The sequence below is a fragment of the Eptatretus burgeri genome, chromosome 11, assembly GCF_056783735.1.
Source record: "Eptatretus burgeri isolate ZD-2024b chromosome 11, Ebu_testis_v1, whole genome shotgun sequence".
In the NCBI taxonomy this organism is placed as follows: Eukaryota; Metazoa; Chordata; class Myxini; order Myxiniformes; family Myxinidae; genus Eptatretus; species Eptatretus burgeri.
Window position 1 is genome coordinate 8,063,260 of NC_140971.1, and position 17,495 is coordinate 8,080,754.

The 17,495-nt window shown below is 44.0% G+C and overlaps 1 protein-coding gene across 13 annotated transcripts in view; it reads left to right on the forward strand.

The window, feature by feature from the left end:
• The first annotated feature begins 244 nt into the window (after window positions 1-244).
• The window catches only part of TRIP12 (thyroid hormone receptor interactor 12), a 94,354-nt gene continuing 77,103 nt past the window's right edge, over window positions 245-17,495 (forward strand). For 5 of the 13 annotated variants that reach the window (XM_085845079.1, XM_085845080.1, XM_085845070.1 and 2 more), the window contains exons 1-9: window positions 246-382; window positions 5,003-5,116; window positions 5,360-5,446; window positions 9,555-9,711; window positions 10,033-10,164; window positions 10,761-10,886; window positions 16,321-16,396; window positions 16,594-16,732; window positions 17,225-17,358. In XM_085845079.1, the coding sequence (XP_085701205.1) occupies window positions 5,067-5,116; window positions 5,360-5,446; window positions 9,555-9,711; window positions 10,033-10,164; window positions 10,761-10,886; window positions 16,321-16,396; window positions 16,594-16,732; window positions 17,225-17,358 (901 nt within the window). In that variant the 5' untranslated portion in view covers window positions 246-382; window positions 5,003-5,066. Of the gene's footprint in view, window positions 509-762; window positions 782-2,102; window positions 2,191-5,002; window positions 5,117-5,359; window positions 5,447-9,554; window positions 9,712-10,032; window positions 10,165-10,760; window positions 10,887-16,320; window positions 16,397-16,593; window positions 16,733-17,224; window positions 17,359-17,495 lie in introns of those variants that run through there. The other 8 variants (XM_085845082.1, XM_085845073.1, XM_085845072.1 and 5 more) reach the window with 8 other exon arrangements.

Genomic DNA, 17,495 nt, shown 5'->3' on the forward strand with positions numbered 1-17,495 from the left:
TCGTTTGTTCATTCGCGCTATTTTTTTATGCTTAGCTACAATTCAGTCCATTTGTAAGTTTTTGTTAAAAAATTAAAGTCAGCTTTTAAAGCGGTGTATTGCCACACGACGGTCGGTAGTCTTCTATTGGCGTTTATAAAAAAAAATTTTTTAGTGTCCATCCATTTTGAGCTCTGAGATTAATATCATCCATCGGTTACACGGATCGTGAACACAACGTCCATCAGAGCAGGCTTCTGTTAAACATCAGCACGACGCACGCAAATGGATGTAAACAATTCACTCAACACGTCATATGTATCGTCATCTCGCACGCCGCGTGACGTCATCACGTCGCGGCCTGCTGATTGCCGCCGGTTGAAGGAGAAGGGGAGAGATCTGCGTAGGTGAACGAGACGGAAGTAAATAATAACCCGCCATAAGAAATAATTTTTTTTTCGAAAATATAACTGGTAAGTTGTGGGTGTGAAGAGCTGATGTCACGTAATACTGTCGTCGCTTTGCTGAGGTGAATTATTTCAACCTCCCCCCCACCTCACCCACTCTTTCTGTTAGTATAAGAGACAATAACAACGAAAACGGCAAAACTGGTGGTAATTTACCACAGCAATAACTACAGATACTGTGTTAATAATAATAATAATAATAACGATGTATAATAATAATAATCATGTCGTGCTTTTGTGTATTTCGGGATATTACGTTTGAGGGTCTCTGCGTGTGAATACCGAAGCCCTGGGCCTTGTTTTTACAATTCGTTCTGCCTCGTCTGTTCAACCTAGTAAGCATATTAACTAGCGATTTATCGTTTTTGCAATGATGGTGATTTGCTTGTGCCTGTTCCCTGGCAGGTCGGCTCGTGTGTTTTTTTTTTTTTTTTTTTTTTTCTTTCTCCTCACGCATTTCCCCGCTCGTCATTCCAAGCGACTCGTTCGTTGTCACCTCAACCGATTGGTCGTTATAATATCCCACACAACAATCGTTATCCTCACTAACTTGGTTGTCACAGGCGTTCTTTGGGAGTTCGGAGCTTGGGTTTGTAAAGACTAACGCTTGAGGCCTAGGCGGCTGTGTCGCTGTGTGTTTTTTTGTTGTTATTTATTAAACTCTGTGCTAATTGTGTTGTGTATAAATCATTAACCTGATGATCAGCGTCGTCCATTGATGTGACGATCGCACTCGTTCCATGCAACTCTGTTCCACTCGTGTTTCCAGGTAGGCCCGTGGCCTTGGCTGGTTAAGTTTCCCCTTCAATCTCCCCTGACTCGATGAATCGTCACTACGTCATGGATTTGCGGAATACTGATTGCCGGTGTGGGTCCTAGATCGAGAATAACACGTCAGGTGGTGGTGGTGGTGGTGGTCGTATGGCAGCTTAGCTGTTAGGGGAGCTATCATTTCTTGAAGCGCCACTGTGTCGCTGATGCAGTGCCCCTGAACTAGTACTCATTTCGCCGACCTCGGAAGGATGACAGGCTGAGTCAACCTCCTGGTGTATTAATTGAGCGGCCGACGGGGCTTGAACTCGGGACCCTAGGATCCCAAGCCGTCACCCTAACCACCGAGCCAACACCGGGCTATATACACGTCAGGTGAGAAACGACCGTCGTACCGCAGGAAGGTGATCATAGCACTCTGCAGTGTTTGCCGGTTTAACCTCCAACCAAGCCTGTTGTTGGCTTAGTGGTTAGGGTGGTGGCTTGGGATCCTAGGGTCCTGAGTTCAAGCCCCGTTGGGTCGCTGAATTAATACACCAGCCGGTTGACTCGGCCTGTCATCCTTCCGCGGCCGCCAAAATGAGTACCAGTGTGTACTGGTAAGGGGGACACTGCATCAGCGGCATAGCCGCGTCCCAACCAATGATGCATCCAGCAGCCACAGGCTGCACTCGATAGAGAGAGAACCTCCAACCTCCAGGTTAACAGGTTGTTAACTGTGCAGGATCCTCCTTGGAGGAAGGTTTGTGGTTTTCCTCCTTTTGCTTTGAGATTGATTAATTTGTGTAAAATCTTCTCGTTTGCTATTTTTCCACGATCCAAGGTTTGTCGTCTTGCGATTTTTAACTGTTTTGTTTCACGGTTGATACAGGCGGCGTTTCATCAGACTACAAGAACGAATCTGTATGAGAGTTCATCTTCATGTGAAGGAGCCAGTCATGAACTTGACCAGACGACTGGTGTATGTGCCTTGGTGATTTTGGATTTATTTTATTATTTTATTGTTTTATTTTATTGACGTGGCTGTGACGGGTTTGAGTAGAGGCTCATGTCGGATGGTGGATGCGTCGACCTCCCTCGTTTTGGTAAATTGAGGAAGTCTTCTTATTTGGGCTGGTGCAAGTTTTGACTTGATTGTCGTTGACCATTTTCTACGCATTTGTACTGTAGGGGTAGGGGAGGGGTCTGCATGATGGTGTACATGCCACTGTAACCTCCAGTGGGGTTCTCTAAAAATGAAGAGCTGCTTTGGTCCCAACCTTCATCATCAATGTGTCGATCAAAAAATTATTTTAAAAAGCGTTATTTCTGAAATGATTCGTCGACGTACATCCCAATATACTGAATGATGTACATCGATAACAGATGGACCACCAGCATCGTCTTTATTCCATTATTAAATTGGGAGGTCATGCCCTTTGCAGCGTTCCAGGGCACATCACGATTGGTTGAGAAACGCTTCTACAGTGGAATCGATCCTGGACCTGCACCGGCCACCACTGACGCAGGACACTCGATTGGAAGTGCAGGGAGTTTTAATTTATTGAGGATGCTGGTGATGACTCACCTCTTCATGCAAGAAGACATGGGATATTTAGCGTCCACCACCTAATGCTAGCAAACAGGTTCCTTTCTATATCGATATCTATCTCCACGTCAATCCTAACCCATCTGACTTGACCTTCTTCATGAAGTAAATCATTGGATCTTTGATGTCCATTCATGGCAGATGCCCCCTCCGGTTTAACACGCATCTGATGGATGACACGCACATTGATTCTTTGCCTTGCATGCCAAACACCAGGACGACCTTTTGTGGCTGGGTTGAAATTCAAACCCAGGCGAGACAGCTTAGAGGCGAGTGCACACACTTCTGGGATGTCCTGCCAACCCTGTTTATTCAATCGATGATCTGTTGTAAATGGATTCCTTTTTGCAAACCTTTCCTAGAAATAAGTCTTGTATACAAAGCCACATGACAATCTGCACAGGATGAGATTTGTGCTTTTACACGTGCCCTCCGCTATCTAGTATTTATTTTTGTGTCACTGAGAATGTGATTTTATATTTCTGAGATTTGGGATGCTTTCGAACATGTTCAAGGTCCAATCGATCCTCGTATCCCCTTTCAAGGTTGGTCATCTGCTTTTCCATTTCTGGTCTGCTAAACATGACTGTTGTCCTTGCTTCAAACCCTGGAGCCCGAGCAGTTGTAAAGTTTAGTTTTGTAAGCCGCTCATTGGGAAGTCTCGTAGTAAGTTCCCTTTACCTGCAGTATTTTTTGTGATGTGCGGCAGTTGCGATGGCCATCAATCATTGAAGGACAAACCCTTGATCTGACATTTGGCAAATGGCAAAAGAAGCATGGAGGCCGAACATAATTCATTTTAATTAAAATCTTTACAAACAGATGACTTGATTCACAAATGGCATGCAGAACAACTTGAGGGATCTACTACGACTACTACCACTACCTGGGATGACCCAGGAAGCTTTTTTTTTTTTTTTGACTTGGGTCTTTCATGAATTAGCTGGTCAGCACTGACATTCAGATGACAAGAAATTTTAATGCTGTCATGGTGTAGTGATAACGCACCTATTATTTGTGAGTCACTGTGAGATCTATGAGATCCACCATCAATCAGTGCTGGTAGACGGTTCCTCTGTTTTAACGTCCTTTCAGTTGACCATGTGTCCATTAATACGTCGCTCTGCATGTGAAACACCAGGGTGAGAGTTTATAGCTGGGTCGAGATTAAAAACCATGCCATTACAGTCGAAAGACGAGTGTGCATGTCACCAGTCTATCCTGACAGTTTGCTTTTCCAGCGCAACACTCCATCCTGCCTGTGATGGAAGTGCACATCCAAGTTATTCAATGAGCTCCAGACATTGTAGAAAATGAAACTCCATCACTTTGTCTGCTCCTTCAGTCCAACATCTTTAAATTTGCACCGGCAAAACTTTTACTCGTTTCCTGATTCCAAAGGGGTTATCTAGGTAAGCACTTTGGTTCTGACATGCCCTGTCCCGACCATCCTGACTCCTCAATGTAGGATGTGTAATCATTATCTTGGTGGAGCTACATGCTGTTTGTCGATGGTGTTTACTTATCCATGCGTGTTTGTTTGACTTTGTGAGACATAATCCACGACGCTTTAGATATTTTCACGGCATGACTGCCAATCTTCTATTGTCCAATGTGCTTGGGAAAGCCCTTCCAGCGAGCTTGAGAACTGCTATGGCAGACAGAGGAAAGAAAGCACAACATGCTGTGCATGGTTTTATTTTTCCATGACACCTGCGGTGGTTTGACCTTTGTATCAGATGTTTCTCCTACGGAGCGGTTAAAGCATTTGATTTGCATTTAGTCGGCATGCGCACGGCCGTGACGAAACGCAAGGCTGGTTGTCCGATTTGGGAACCAGGCCATCTTGTGGTAACCGCTACCTTTTTCAATGGACACCACATTCAGTATGAGAGATGTTGAAAGAGATTTGAGCAAGGAAAGGTTGCTTTGTACGAGTGGTTTGAAAGAACAGGCGTTGATATCTGGTAGAAATGCCATATTTGTGTTGAAGTATAAATCGTACTTTTGTGGCTAAAATGACTTCCTCATCTAAAGCAAATGATGTGTGCTGTACGTCCTTTTAGCATCGCTCAGTTGACCACATGGTGATGATTCCTTGGAGTCCTCAGATTTTGCGGAGAGTCCTGATCGTCATGTTTGTTTGTGATTGGGTGGACATGGTTTTTCTAATGTGTACTTCTTCTTCCTGTCTCAGAGGGTGAGTGCTTTTCGACGGGTACTGTAAACTCATTCAGGGGCATGAGCGAGGGAGGAGCCAAATGAGCGAACCAGCTGAGCAGCATTCTCCGCCAACTCTCAGACGTTCAAGGTTGTCCTCCTCTTGATTATTATGACCTTCTCCACCTTTTGCTTTCAATTACTTTTTGTCTCAAAACCTCTGATTATGTAATGTATTTTTATCACTTTGTTTCTGTTTTATTTATTTATTTATTTTAGATTATTGTCTTGTTTGCTTGCTTGTTGTTTTTTTAAGATATATTTTCCTTTCTTAAATTTACCTATTCCATGGGTTTTATTTATTTATTTAAAGAAAATTTCTCCCCACGTGCAGTCGCCAGGCGAAGAGAAAGCTTGCTGAGTCTTCTATTGCTCAGCATCCAGTTGTCAAGGCAACCCGGGGGGGGCAGTCAACCAGCAGGTGCGCTGAACTTGCTCTTCACATCACCACGGCATTGTGGCTGAATTTGTGGTTACACCTGAGAAAGCCAACCTTGTGATATTAATTGGTCTCGTACTGCCATTGTTCTTTATTTTTCTTCTCTCCTCGCTCCTTTTACCATTCCACACTCTTGTCTCGTCGACTATCCATTTAAACTCGTTTTGGGATTTTACCTTGTATCGGTAACATCTGGCTTTTCAGGGTATCCAGGTGTAAGTTCGAAGACGAGAGATGATAAAATTGCACTCGTTATAGTCCATATGTGCGTAGAGGACAGCAGTTAGGCTCGTGCTACACCCAAAAAGTAAATTTGATTTTGTCAAAGCATTGTATAATAAATCGAGCTCTTGCTGCTTCGACAGATTTGACCTTTATATTTATTTACCGTTTTATGTTTCAAAACCATGATTTATTAGTGTGAAGCAACGATTTGTTTTCTTACCTTTGGGTGTTTTGAGCTTGATTGGTAATTAGAAAGAAGCCAGAGCTTATTTATGTAAACTATAACCCAAAAAACGAATTATCTTTTACCATTTATTTTCCGCTGACATCCACACCTCGGGTCATTGGCAATGGTTGGTTTCATGTACAATGACATTTCAAGCAGATTTATAACTTGAATAAGTGGTAAGGTCTGACGAATAATATTGCCTTACAGTCAGGGGGAGGGGGAGGCGGGTGGGCTTGTTATTTGCATTGCCGTGTTCCTATAACTTTAAAGGCATTACAAAGTCACAAATAATACTATAAGGATGATAGCCAATCATCACAGCACCATCCCTTTTTTTTTTTTTCTTTGTCTTCGTCCTCCACAAGACTTCGAGGTATCATCATTGGCTAAGGGTGCAGCTGTGCTGCTGATGTGGTACCCTCCGCAGGTTAAGGCAGTAATTTGTTCATGCTGCCAGCAATAGCTCACTTACTCTTCGTGAAGGACACTGTGGGATCTTGAACATTCACCAACTAATACGGATTGATGTGACACCCAGTTTAAGGTCCATCCAAAGGACGGCACACGCATTGATGAATCACCTTGCCTGGAAAACAATGGGATGTCAGTTCATAGCTGGCTCAGCAATCATACCCAGGCTAGAAGCTTTGAGGCGAGTATGCGTACTTCTAGGCCTTTCTGCCAGCATCGCGCCCTCAACATGTATTGGTAATACAATCCAAATTATGACGTGACCATTGCGTACAGTACTATTGTTGCTTTTGATTTGTGAAACTTCGGTTCTGATGCATGAAACAGTAGTTATAAACGCTTCACTTTCGACACTGTAAAGTGGGTTGATGTGTCTGCCTCTGCACGGCAATCATACGATGTGGTTTTATTTAGCACCTTCAGAATCATGCCGGCATGGGTGATCACATGAGTCGGTGCCTGTGCCATCTCAAAACGCCTTTGATTATGTGTTTGCGCTTATACCTGCAGATGGTTACTGCGTTGAACTTGTGCGGCCTATTCTTTTTGAAGTGCTTATCGCCAGTGATGCACTTGCAAAAAAGATCCCTCATCATCACTTGTATGCATTTAGCTTGATAACGGCATCGTCGTCAATCAATATAAATGTATAATTATTTTTTTTTAAATAATACTTCGCTTCTGTCACCAACCTCTCTGACCATCAAGGAAGTAAAGGCAGATCCACAATGGAAGTGTACGCACGTATTTGCATTTGCACTCACACGTGCGCGCACACTTGTAAGATGCCAGTTTACTTTGGGGATACATTCCTGAAAAGTATGACATATGTCGAAACGACTAACATCAAAGCAGTTTTTCTCATCAGAGTTAATGGAATAAGGGGTGGGGGAAGGATGCATTCTGAATGTCACCTCTTCGCTTATTTATTTCACTTTTTTACTCCTACGATAGTTATTTAAGAAAAAAAAAACAATTACCGTGCATACTTTAATAATAAAAATTAACCTTTTCCAGAAGGTGGCGGTATATCATCGTCTTCCCCATCCTCCTCCTCCTTCAATGAACGTTGGCATATTTATTGATCAGAGGCAAACTTAATAACCCGGCAACCATTACTACCAGTATCCATTGAACGAATAACATCGAATTTAATTTCGCAGTTCGCACTTCCATGATGCCTCTTGGCAAATGTACAGTACATTTATTTATGTGCGATGGCAAGGTACAGTAGTTTTCAGCGATATATATATATATATATATATATATATATATATATATATATATATATATATATATATATATATATATATAATTTTGTGATCCCCAATTTGGTACTTTAGCGGTGTGTTATTGTGTCTTTATCAGTCTTGTGAGTTCTGAAAGTGTGCATGCTCATCACTGATAGAGAAATATCAGCAAAAATGATTGAATCTCGAGTATAACTAATCACAATTTTCATGCAAACACTTGTCAAGGAGCGTACGCAGGTTTGACGTGCACTCGTAGCATCCCCGTTTTGTGTGTCTTTGCATTATGGCATAAATCTTCCTCATGCTTGGATCGTTAGAAGACAAACTTGAGATAAGGTTTGGTTTGAAGATTTTGTTTGAACTTTTCCTCCCCCCTATAACCCCAAATACCCACATAACCCCCCCTCCCTCTCCCCCAACATGAATAGCTAACATTTTGCAAATAATTTCATTTCTATACATGGTGTTTCAAAAAGAGTGATGCAACTTTAAGTGTTTATTTACTTGAAAGCTCATGACATGGAATTTTCTATCACTGATTGCTATTGCAGTAAGTCACTGCTTGAGTTGGTGAGAGCCCAAGGTCTGAAATTGGCATTCACGCAAAATCCTTGTAATTGACGTTCTCCATGTGTGCTCCTCCGTGGTTCAGACAGGCATTGATCCTGACTCGAAAGTTCTGTCCCACTTTCCTGTATGTCTCATGTGGCACTGCCTGGAGTTAGTCTGACACCTCATGCTTCAGATCATCCATTGTGGCAGGGTGGTTGGCAAAGACAGAGCCCTTGGAAACCCCCCAGAACCAGTCGTCCAGAAGGTTCAAATCTGGGCTATGGGGTGCCCAGTCATGAGTGGTACCCAGGACAACGAGGCGGTTTCTGAAGAGCTTCCGTAGGAAAGTGATGGTGTCACCAGCTGTATGCAGGGGTGCACTATCCTGAATAAACCAGGTCATGCTGAGCTGGTTTGGAATGACCTTTTGGGCTCTATCATTATGCAACTTCTGGAGCATGGCCCGGTAGCGCTCACTGTTGATCGTAGTCATCCTGCTGTTGTCATTCTCAAACCAGTAGGGCCCTAGCGTTTCCCATCTGGCATTGAAGGCCCTGAAGCATGTGACCTTCGGCCCCTTCAGGTACCTTTCAGTGATCTGCTCAGGTTGTTCTGCCCCCCCCCCCCCAGAAAATGTTGTGGTTGTTGATGGCACCGTTCAAGTGGAAATGGGCTTCACCACTGAACCAGATCAGGTTGATCCAGTTTGGGTACCGCTCCATCCTGTCACTGAGCCAATTGCACATATCAAGTCTCCTTCTCATGACATCTTGACTCGGTTTATGCCTAATAAAGATGTGTGGAAACAGCTTCAGTTCCTTTGTGAGGATACGCCAGACTGATGTTTGTTTGATGCCGAGCTCCCGGGAGCACCGGCGGTGGGATTTCTTGAGACTGTCCATTGCAGTATCCCGCATGGTGTTGGTGTTGGCTTGGCTCTTGGTTACTGATGCTGGCCTGCCCCTGTTGCCCTTGCTCTGGTCGTACGCTGCACCTTTGTGCTCAAAATGTTTCACAACACGTTGAACGGCACAGTTTGTGGGTCATCACGTGTTCTGAGGTCGTATCCCGGAAGAACCTCTGGTGGGTGTCAACATATGATTTAGTCTCATACCACGGAGCCACCACTTTTGTCTTTTGTTTTACTGTCAATGGCACAGTTGAGCTACGGAGCTAGAAATCTCAGGGAACAAATACCACGATAACACCACCAAACGCTGAAAAGGAAAATGGTATAGGTCAAAAAACAAAGAAATGGCAGGAAGTCAAAGTTGTATCAATCTTTTTGAAACAACCTGTATTTTTTTAGTTTTTTTTTCAATAGGTCATTTAATTATCTTGTTCTTTCCATTTATTTAAGATTGCATTCTTCCTCTTCCTCTGTGGTCATCTCGACAAGCCCCTCGAGGAGCCGGGGACGGGGCCGCGGCCGGGGGCGCGGCCAAGGACGGGCAGTGGCCACGCCCCCCAAAAGGAGAGGCGGGCGGGGGGGGGGAGGAACCGGACAGGGCAAGGAGGTAAGACGGGGGGGCTTGGTTGGTGAAGCAATCGAGAGAGAGAGGGAGATGTGATTGTAACACAATCTGTATTGGGAGGATTGGTTTGCTGGACTTATGCAAAGAAAGAGAGAGAGGGAGGTCGAGATGTGGAAGGTATTTTGGAGGGAATAGCGATAATGAATAAGGACCTTGAGACTATCTTTTGATGAAATATCAGGTTTAAGTGTAACATTGGGGAGAAGAGAACATTGAGAAGAAGGCATTGATTGTGACGAGACAGCTCTTGATCATCATTTCCGAGGTTTTGAGCTGTTGGGGTATCTGTGTGCCATTTCGCAGGGAAGGGAGACACGAGGAACAGGGAAAGCAGGAGGGGAGTTTTCAGTTTCAGGGACCTTGGTTGTTGGAGAAGAGAGAGCAGGTGCGAGTGGAGTGAGAGGTAACAGAAGGAGTTCAGGAGACGTTCCAGCGGTGAGAGGATTGACCATCGTGTTTTCCTGGACGCTGTGTGCTATTCATCCATTCATTCAGTTATTGAATTATCGAGACTCAGAGAGGCCAAATGGGATGAGAGGCAAAGATGAGGACTCTTACCTGCCACCTGTATTATGCGAACAAGCACAATTACAATAACTTTGTGATTTGAACACGACATGAAACCAAGATGCAGAAGGATGCACAATGATAAATGGAGCCACCTTGAGATCCCCAACAAATCTGTTTGTTTTTATGCCTCTGCAGCCGATGGCCAGAGGCTTTTTTTTTTCTCCATTCGTGAAAACTATCCATTTGATGTGCTTCTTGCGATCCATGTTTGTTCCACTGTCTGTCTGGATCTTTTTTTGAAATGTTCTGCTCATGTCGCACCGAAAATGCTCTCGCGTTAGCACTGAATAGCATTGCTTTAACATTTTTTTTTTTATATTGCTTCCACCAACTATAATGGCAGATTTTTACCAAATGTATTTTGATGGAATTGGATGAAGGCATTTGATTGACCATCATGTTACATCTTCATCATACTTTGACTGCCATCAAATCCAAACATTTTTCTGCCTGAACCCCAGCCTCAGCAGGAAGTCGGAGGTCGCAAGTCAGGATCAAGCCCTAGTCCCCGACGTGAGCCAGTTGCACCGACTGTACCGCGATTTGATTGGCCAAGCCGCCTCAGTAGAGCCACAGGCATTGGCAAGGTGAGGGGGTGGGGTGGGTTGGGTTGGTGTTCAGTTCAGTTTACTCTCTTGAATCGATCAAACACAAAATACAAGAAATGTGCATCGTAATATGAGAACAGTGAAGGGACCTGAATAAAACCATGGCTTGTAAAATTTCAGGTCATTGTGACTGGATTATGATAAAATAAAATAAATATGAAGACAGAAATATAGAAACAAGCCGCTAGCCGGCGATGGGTCGCCGAGCATGGAAACTATAAGATATAGAGCAAAATGGATGTCATATAGTGGATGGGGAATCACCTTGAGATTATGCATATCAAATCTCATCCAGTTCCATCTACTGATAACTACTCGGTATCCATTTGAATGAAAAGTACCGAAAATGCGGTTTGAAATCGGAAATCCCCAAAGTTTGAGGGGGTGCTGTGGGTGAACAAAGATCTAAATCGAAAATCCGGCTCGATCGTTTGTGCACAATGTCTTCCGGACGATTAGTGTGAATTTTCATGACCATCCGACCATAACCCTAGGAGGAGTAACATTTGGCGCGAAGGCACCTCCAGCTCTCGCATGTTATTGATTTTTGCACAAATTGACCTTTGACCCCTGACCTAAGCGAAATCGGTCAATATATCCTGAGGCAAAGTTGTAGGACTCATTGAGTACCATGAACCTGCAAAGTTTCATTCGTTTCGATGCACTCACCTGGTCGCTTGGGGGCCTTCAATTTGTGCAATGAGATACCTATAATGGGAATAGTGAGGTGGAGAAATGGAAGGTAAAACAGAAAGGAATGCAAATGGGGGTGGTTGGGGGGGGGGTTGGAGTCGGGTGATGGGTATGGGGTGTTGAAGGAGGAATCGGCTGGTATGTAATATTTTTGCAGCAACACTCGTTACTCATTTATTACCAGTAACTACTCCTACATCAATTTATCATATACTTCTCCAATAATTATCTGGAGATTGGTTAACTGTTTTGAGTGTATCACAAACTGGAACAATATAATACGGCAAAGATATGGTTTGAATTCAAGCATTGAGGGCCGTGCTGAATAAGCCCACATGCCGTCAAGCAGGAACAAATGCAACATTGTTGAACAATGTTGCATGTCACAATCGTGTCACAAAAACAATTAAAACTATTAATACTGTAGCGTCAATGGGTCAATTAATATTGACCACGTTGCGGTGGGAGTTAATCGTGCGATGAACCAAAACGATCTTTTACTGCGTTCAACCCAAAGGGAGGTGACTCGTGCAGGAAGCACAGGAGGCTCTTAAATCTTAACGGGTTAACCAAAAAGAACCAGGAGATGGTGATCGTGATGGTGGGGATGATGGAGGGTTTAGGAGGTGGAGGATAAGGAGGAGGAGGAGGAAGAAGAAGAATAAAATCTGAAGGTGCCACGCACAGACTGGGAGGGAAACGATCAACTGGGTGAGGCCTTAGCTTGGTGTTTGTTGATGGAGGATTGCGATGAAGCAGGCACGACGAACCAGGGAGGCAAGAATGAACAGACGCATGAGCAGAAACGACGAGGGCACATGGGCAGGATGACTAACATGTGAGCAGGGACGACAGGGAGAAGGCAGGAACATGAGCAGGAACCAGGGATGACAACGAACACGTGAGGAGGCAGGTGACAAATACACGGGTAATGTTTCAAAGGCTGCAGAGGGAAAAAAAATGGCATCCTCCAAATTTAATTTATTACTTGACGAAATCTACGATTTTGTCAAGTATGTTGGTCGGTTCAGTTTGTGAGTTTGTTTGTTTGTTCGTTTGTGTGTACGTCTCGCTCTACAGGTCGCATTTCGAGTCAGAATGTCATGGAACTTCACCAATGGACTTATTGGCCACCAGAATAGAACCCTATAACTTTTGGCATGTCAAGGTCAAAGGTCAGGAAAAATTCCTGAAAATCGCGAAAATCCGTATCTTTTAGCATGGGCCGATTTTCAAAAATTCATGTCTCCGCCAAATCTTAACAGATTCCTTTCAAATTTGAAACACGGACGGAGGAGGGGAGTATCTTTGACTGGATTAAAAATTGGTCACATCCGTTACGGATTACGGAGGTGACAGGTATTTTAATTTAACATGGTAAGTGCTCGCTACGCTTTTTCATGGTAGTCATAATCACTTATGAATCATAATGCCACCAAATATTCAGAAAAATTACCATTCACAGTGAACAATTTAACGGAATTGAAAACGAATCTCCTCGGCCTCTAATATTACACAGTCCTCTCATCGCAGATCTGAACCTTGGGGTTCAGATCTATGGGGTTCAGATCTATTCTCTCATATTGCAATTCTAGAAAAAAACCTATGAGTAGGCGTCGTGTAATACGCACGTGAAGTCAGCAATATAAGCCGCACCGGGCCTGCTTTTTTTTTTTTTGTTGTTTGTTTGTTGACCCGAAAAACTGTGTTTAACCCAAAAAAAACTGTGTTTAACCTATTATCGCTCAATATTCTCTGGTACGCGATCTTGTTGAATTTCGTCAAGTCCTGGCCCTATGGGCCATTTTTAATCTATATGTTCGTATGCAGCCTATAGCTGCTTGGCTGCATCATTTTCTGGGGGTGCGGCCCCTGGTTACCAGCAAGTTGGTACTCATTTCCATGACCTCGGAAGTATGACAGGCTGAGTCCAACCCGCCTGGTGTTGATTCAATGGAAAAACGGCCTTGAACTCAAGACCCGAAGATCTTAAGCCAACCACCCTAACCGCGAAAGGGGAACCCAAGCGCTCTCAGACCACCATGATGCTCATTTCTTGTATACCTTGATACCCTACAAAAGAGATATGATGTGTCTTTTTCCAATTTCCGAATTGTGAAGTAAGTGAATTTGTAATTAAAAGTCAAAATCTTATTCTTCAGATTAGCTGTGACATTGCATCAGGAAGTCGACCACCATATCCGTACTGTCTACAGGTGACATCGTGGTATAATTTTCGATTTTCCACAAATATGCCGAGTCGCGTTATTGGTGCTCGTGTCGTAATACAAACTGAGATGGTTTCATGCTACACCAATGGCCGAAAGACCCTAAATTTACAATAAATTAGATGAGGTTCGTCTAAAATACCCAAGTGTGGATCAGGCCTACGAAATGTTCACTTTTGTGCTCGGAACATTTTATAGAGAATTGTTATATGAAACAACAGAGATGGCTCGATGTGATTATGCGCCATGATTGAGAGGGGATTCAATCCCTACGATTAAGCGGAAGAAACAGCTTTCGCTCGAAACCAACACCATCTCTACCCAGCTACCAGCATATGTACATGGGCGATTTGAGCAGTGAATTGAGCTCCTGTTGCTATTGCCCGACAGTTACCACAAGGCACCTGAAAAAAATATTCTGTTATCGACACAAATTTTTGCCAATCAAATGGACCACCATCTATTTATGGTGGAGAGTTATGTATGTATGTATGCAGCATCTCCTCCTCCGAGAGGATTTGACCGAGGACGCTAAAACTTTCAGGGTCCCCCCTCCCCTCCACCTTTGACACGACACGACACAACAAGGCAACACAGCACGGACATGGCACCACAGCACCAGAACACGACATGACCACAGACACAAATGGCGTCCCAGGAAAGTATGAAAAGGGGTGGCCTCGTAACATACAAGATACCTGGTCAGCCTGCAGCTGTTGGTCAAAGCATTCATCGCCCATTTTGTCTACTGTGTCCGAGTGTGCCGAGGCGGTTTCTGTGCTGTCAGGCGATGACGGGTATTTCTGTTTGAGGAATGTAACTGATTTCTAAAAAGTAAAACATCCTTTGTAAGCCATCAATTGAACAGAAAAACAAAACCTACAAATCTGAAGTGAACATACGACCAGCATTTTCATCTTCACGAATACTTCCGCCGCCTTCCTCTGAATCGCTTGCACAAGGCTCGAAACGATACGGCTCAACAATTCCCTGAAAGCATTTCCATCACCAAGTTGTTTTTTCTCCATTAGTTTCTTCAAAATCCTCCTGATCAGTTTCAACATGCTGAGAACCTTCGTCAACGTCGTTATTGTGTTCCCCGGTCAGTTCTGCTCGAATAGGCCCACGGCACGGAAATAGCCGATCGATCTCTCACGAGTGGCCCAGAGATCCTTCACATCTTCGATGTTGTGCTCTTGTTTAAGTGGAGCCAGGACCGCGAAGTCTTCTTCTTCGTCTTCGTGTGTGTGTGTCGGCGTCGGCCTGGCAGAGGTTGCAAGTATCGTCGAGTCTGTTTGTCGTGCAAGAGCTGTGGGTGGTGTCCACAGAGGAGGCGTGCAAGGTGAAAACTCTCAGACCTGGAGAGTCGTTTGTCTGTGTCATGGATGGCATTGTTAATGACTGTGGAATCGGTGTCGGAATCCAAGCTCGACATGCACTTTCTCGATGCAAGCCGCTGTTTCGATCTATATGGCTTCAAAATGTGGCGTCGCTGGCAAAATTGAAAATCAACACTGGTGCTTTTTTTATATACGCTTTGTAATTGGCAAAAATATTTCCATTCAAATTGGACCGTGAGGAGGTGTGATTAATGATTTTCAATGGATTTCAGAAAAAAAATACAATTGCGTTTGGGTTCCCCTTTAAGCCAACACCAGGCTTCTTTATTTCATGACAATCTGTTTCCCTTTAACCACTCAGAAACATGCTGAAGTTCGATGCTGAGAGTATCCAATAAGATATTTACATCACAATGAGGGGGGAGAAATGCTAGAATTGTCAGCAAATAGGATGAAGGATAGTCATCAGAGACGTTATGAAAATACTTTCAAGTTAGTCTTGCAATAATTGAGTAAACGTGGACATCACAGAAGCTCAAAAATTGACATTTAACAAATATTGGGTCGATGTAGAGGTTTGAAGCCCTGTTCTCCTTCTGCTTCCAACCCCAATACTGGCCTTGAGTAGCCACCCAAGGCCAGCAGATGAGCATGTAACTTAGCCTTACTCCAGAGCACATACTCCGGCCCGGGCTCTGATAAAAGGATGTACTCCCGCCTGGAGGGCCGGAGTGACAGCTCGTTTTTGTGACAAGCTAAAGGGGTCCCGAGGATAGCAGGTGTGCTCATGATTGTTTAATTTGGTGCTACAAGCTGTTGAATTCTTCAGTGGAATTTTGGGTTTAAATGATGAACATTTGATTCGCCTGATAAAATCTTACAGGATGGTCTTTGAGTACCCTTACCTTTTGAGTTGTCTAGCTTGCATTCTGTTCTCAGCTCGAGTATAAGCTGTTTAACCAAGTCGTCCTTGTACTCCGATTGACCCTGATAGTTATATTACTATGAGTAGCGGTTGCCAAAGATGTATGCACGATGACATTTTTGCTATTAATTTTCATTTCCCCTCACCATTCGGCCCTTTTTATTCATTGTTTTATTGTTGTTGTTGTTGTCCTCTCCACCCCCCTCCCCCTCCCACCCCTATCCCAGAACCGATCCCAAGCAGTCGAAGTCTCTTCAGCTCCCAGCCGGCCGGGCCCTTCCGGCCTTCAGCCTCAATTACCCGGTTACGTTCCATCATGATGCATCTTCTGTGATGTTCCAATTGACTGTCATCTTCCTCTCTCAATTTCGTGTCATCTTCCAGCACCCTTTACAATTCATACTTCCCTCCTTTATCTCTTGTTTTGCTTCTCAAATTACATGATGTAATTTGCACAAAGCTATAATGTGCTGCTTAATAACTTGACCACTTTATTTCAGGGCTGAAAAGAGGTGGGACTACCAGCAAGGGAAACCAATCCCTTCCCGCGGAGGGGTTAGGGGTGGGAACAAAAGCGGGCCAGAGGGCCAGCCAGAGAGGCGGAGGGGGGAGGAGCAAAACCACGGGGGGGGGTTGCAGGTACTGCCGTCTCCCGGGTGATTTTATAATACAGTGCAGCATTTTAAATAGTCTTTATAACTTTGTGTTCTTTATGTTAATCATGTTCCCAACCTATTGATTTGGAGGTCTATAAAATATGAAGGAGCTAAACCTGAGGCTTTTCACCATTCCCACTTGCCTTGTCTGCAATCGCAATCAAAATGATGTACATCACAGGAATTGATGAATTTGCTGTGTTGATGGATTCCTTCATATGTTTATAGGCTGTTTCAGTTATGGGAAAGAAAATGAGCTGAGTTTTATTCATTCTCCCTGTTCCACTTTGTTATATCCTCGATGTTTGAATTGCTGCTACGTACTAATACTTTCATTTTGACTTGCTTTACTTGTTTGTCTATGAAGCAGCAGAACTTTCCTTTTACTTGATAAATGTATTTTGCTGCTGTTCCCACTAATGCAAAGCAACCATTAAATGGGTTTCAATTGCTTTTTCATCATCCTCATCCATAGCCGCCGGGCCGGGCAGAGGGGTGGGGACAAGAGCATGGCAGAGGCTGATGGAGAGGGGTCCGGAGGAGGTGGAGGAGCAGGAGGGGCAGTTGGAGGCCTTGCTCCTACAGATGACTCTGCACAAGGGGCTACGGGTGGGTGAATATTGTCTTCGTCTTTATTCCCACAGATCTTGTCAGGAAGAAGGGTTTGTACACAGATCATCACCTCTTTGTTGGCCATATCGTGACGTGAATAAAAGTGAAGCTGAAGTTTCGGGCCTCACCCTTCA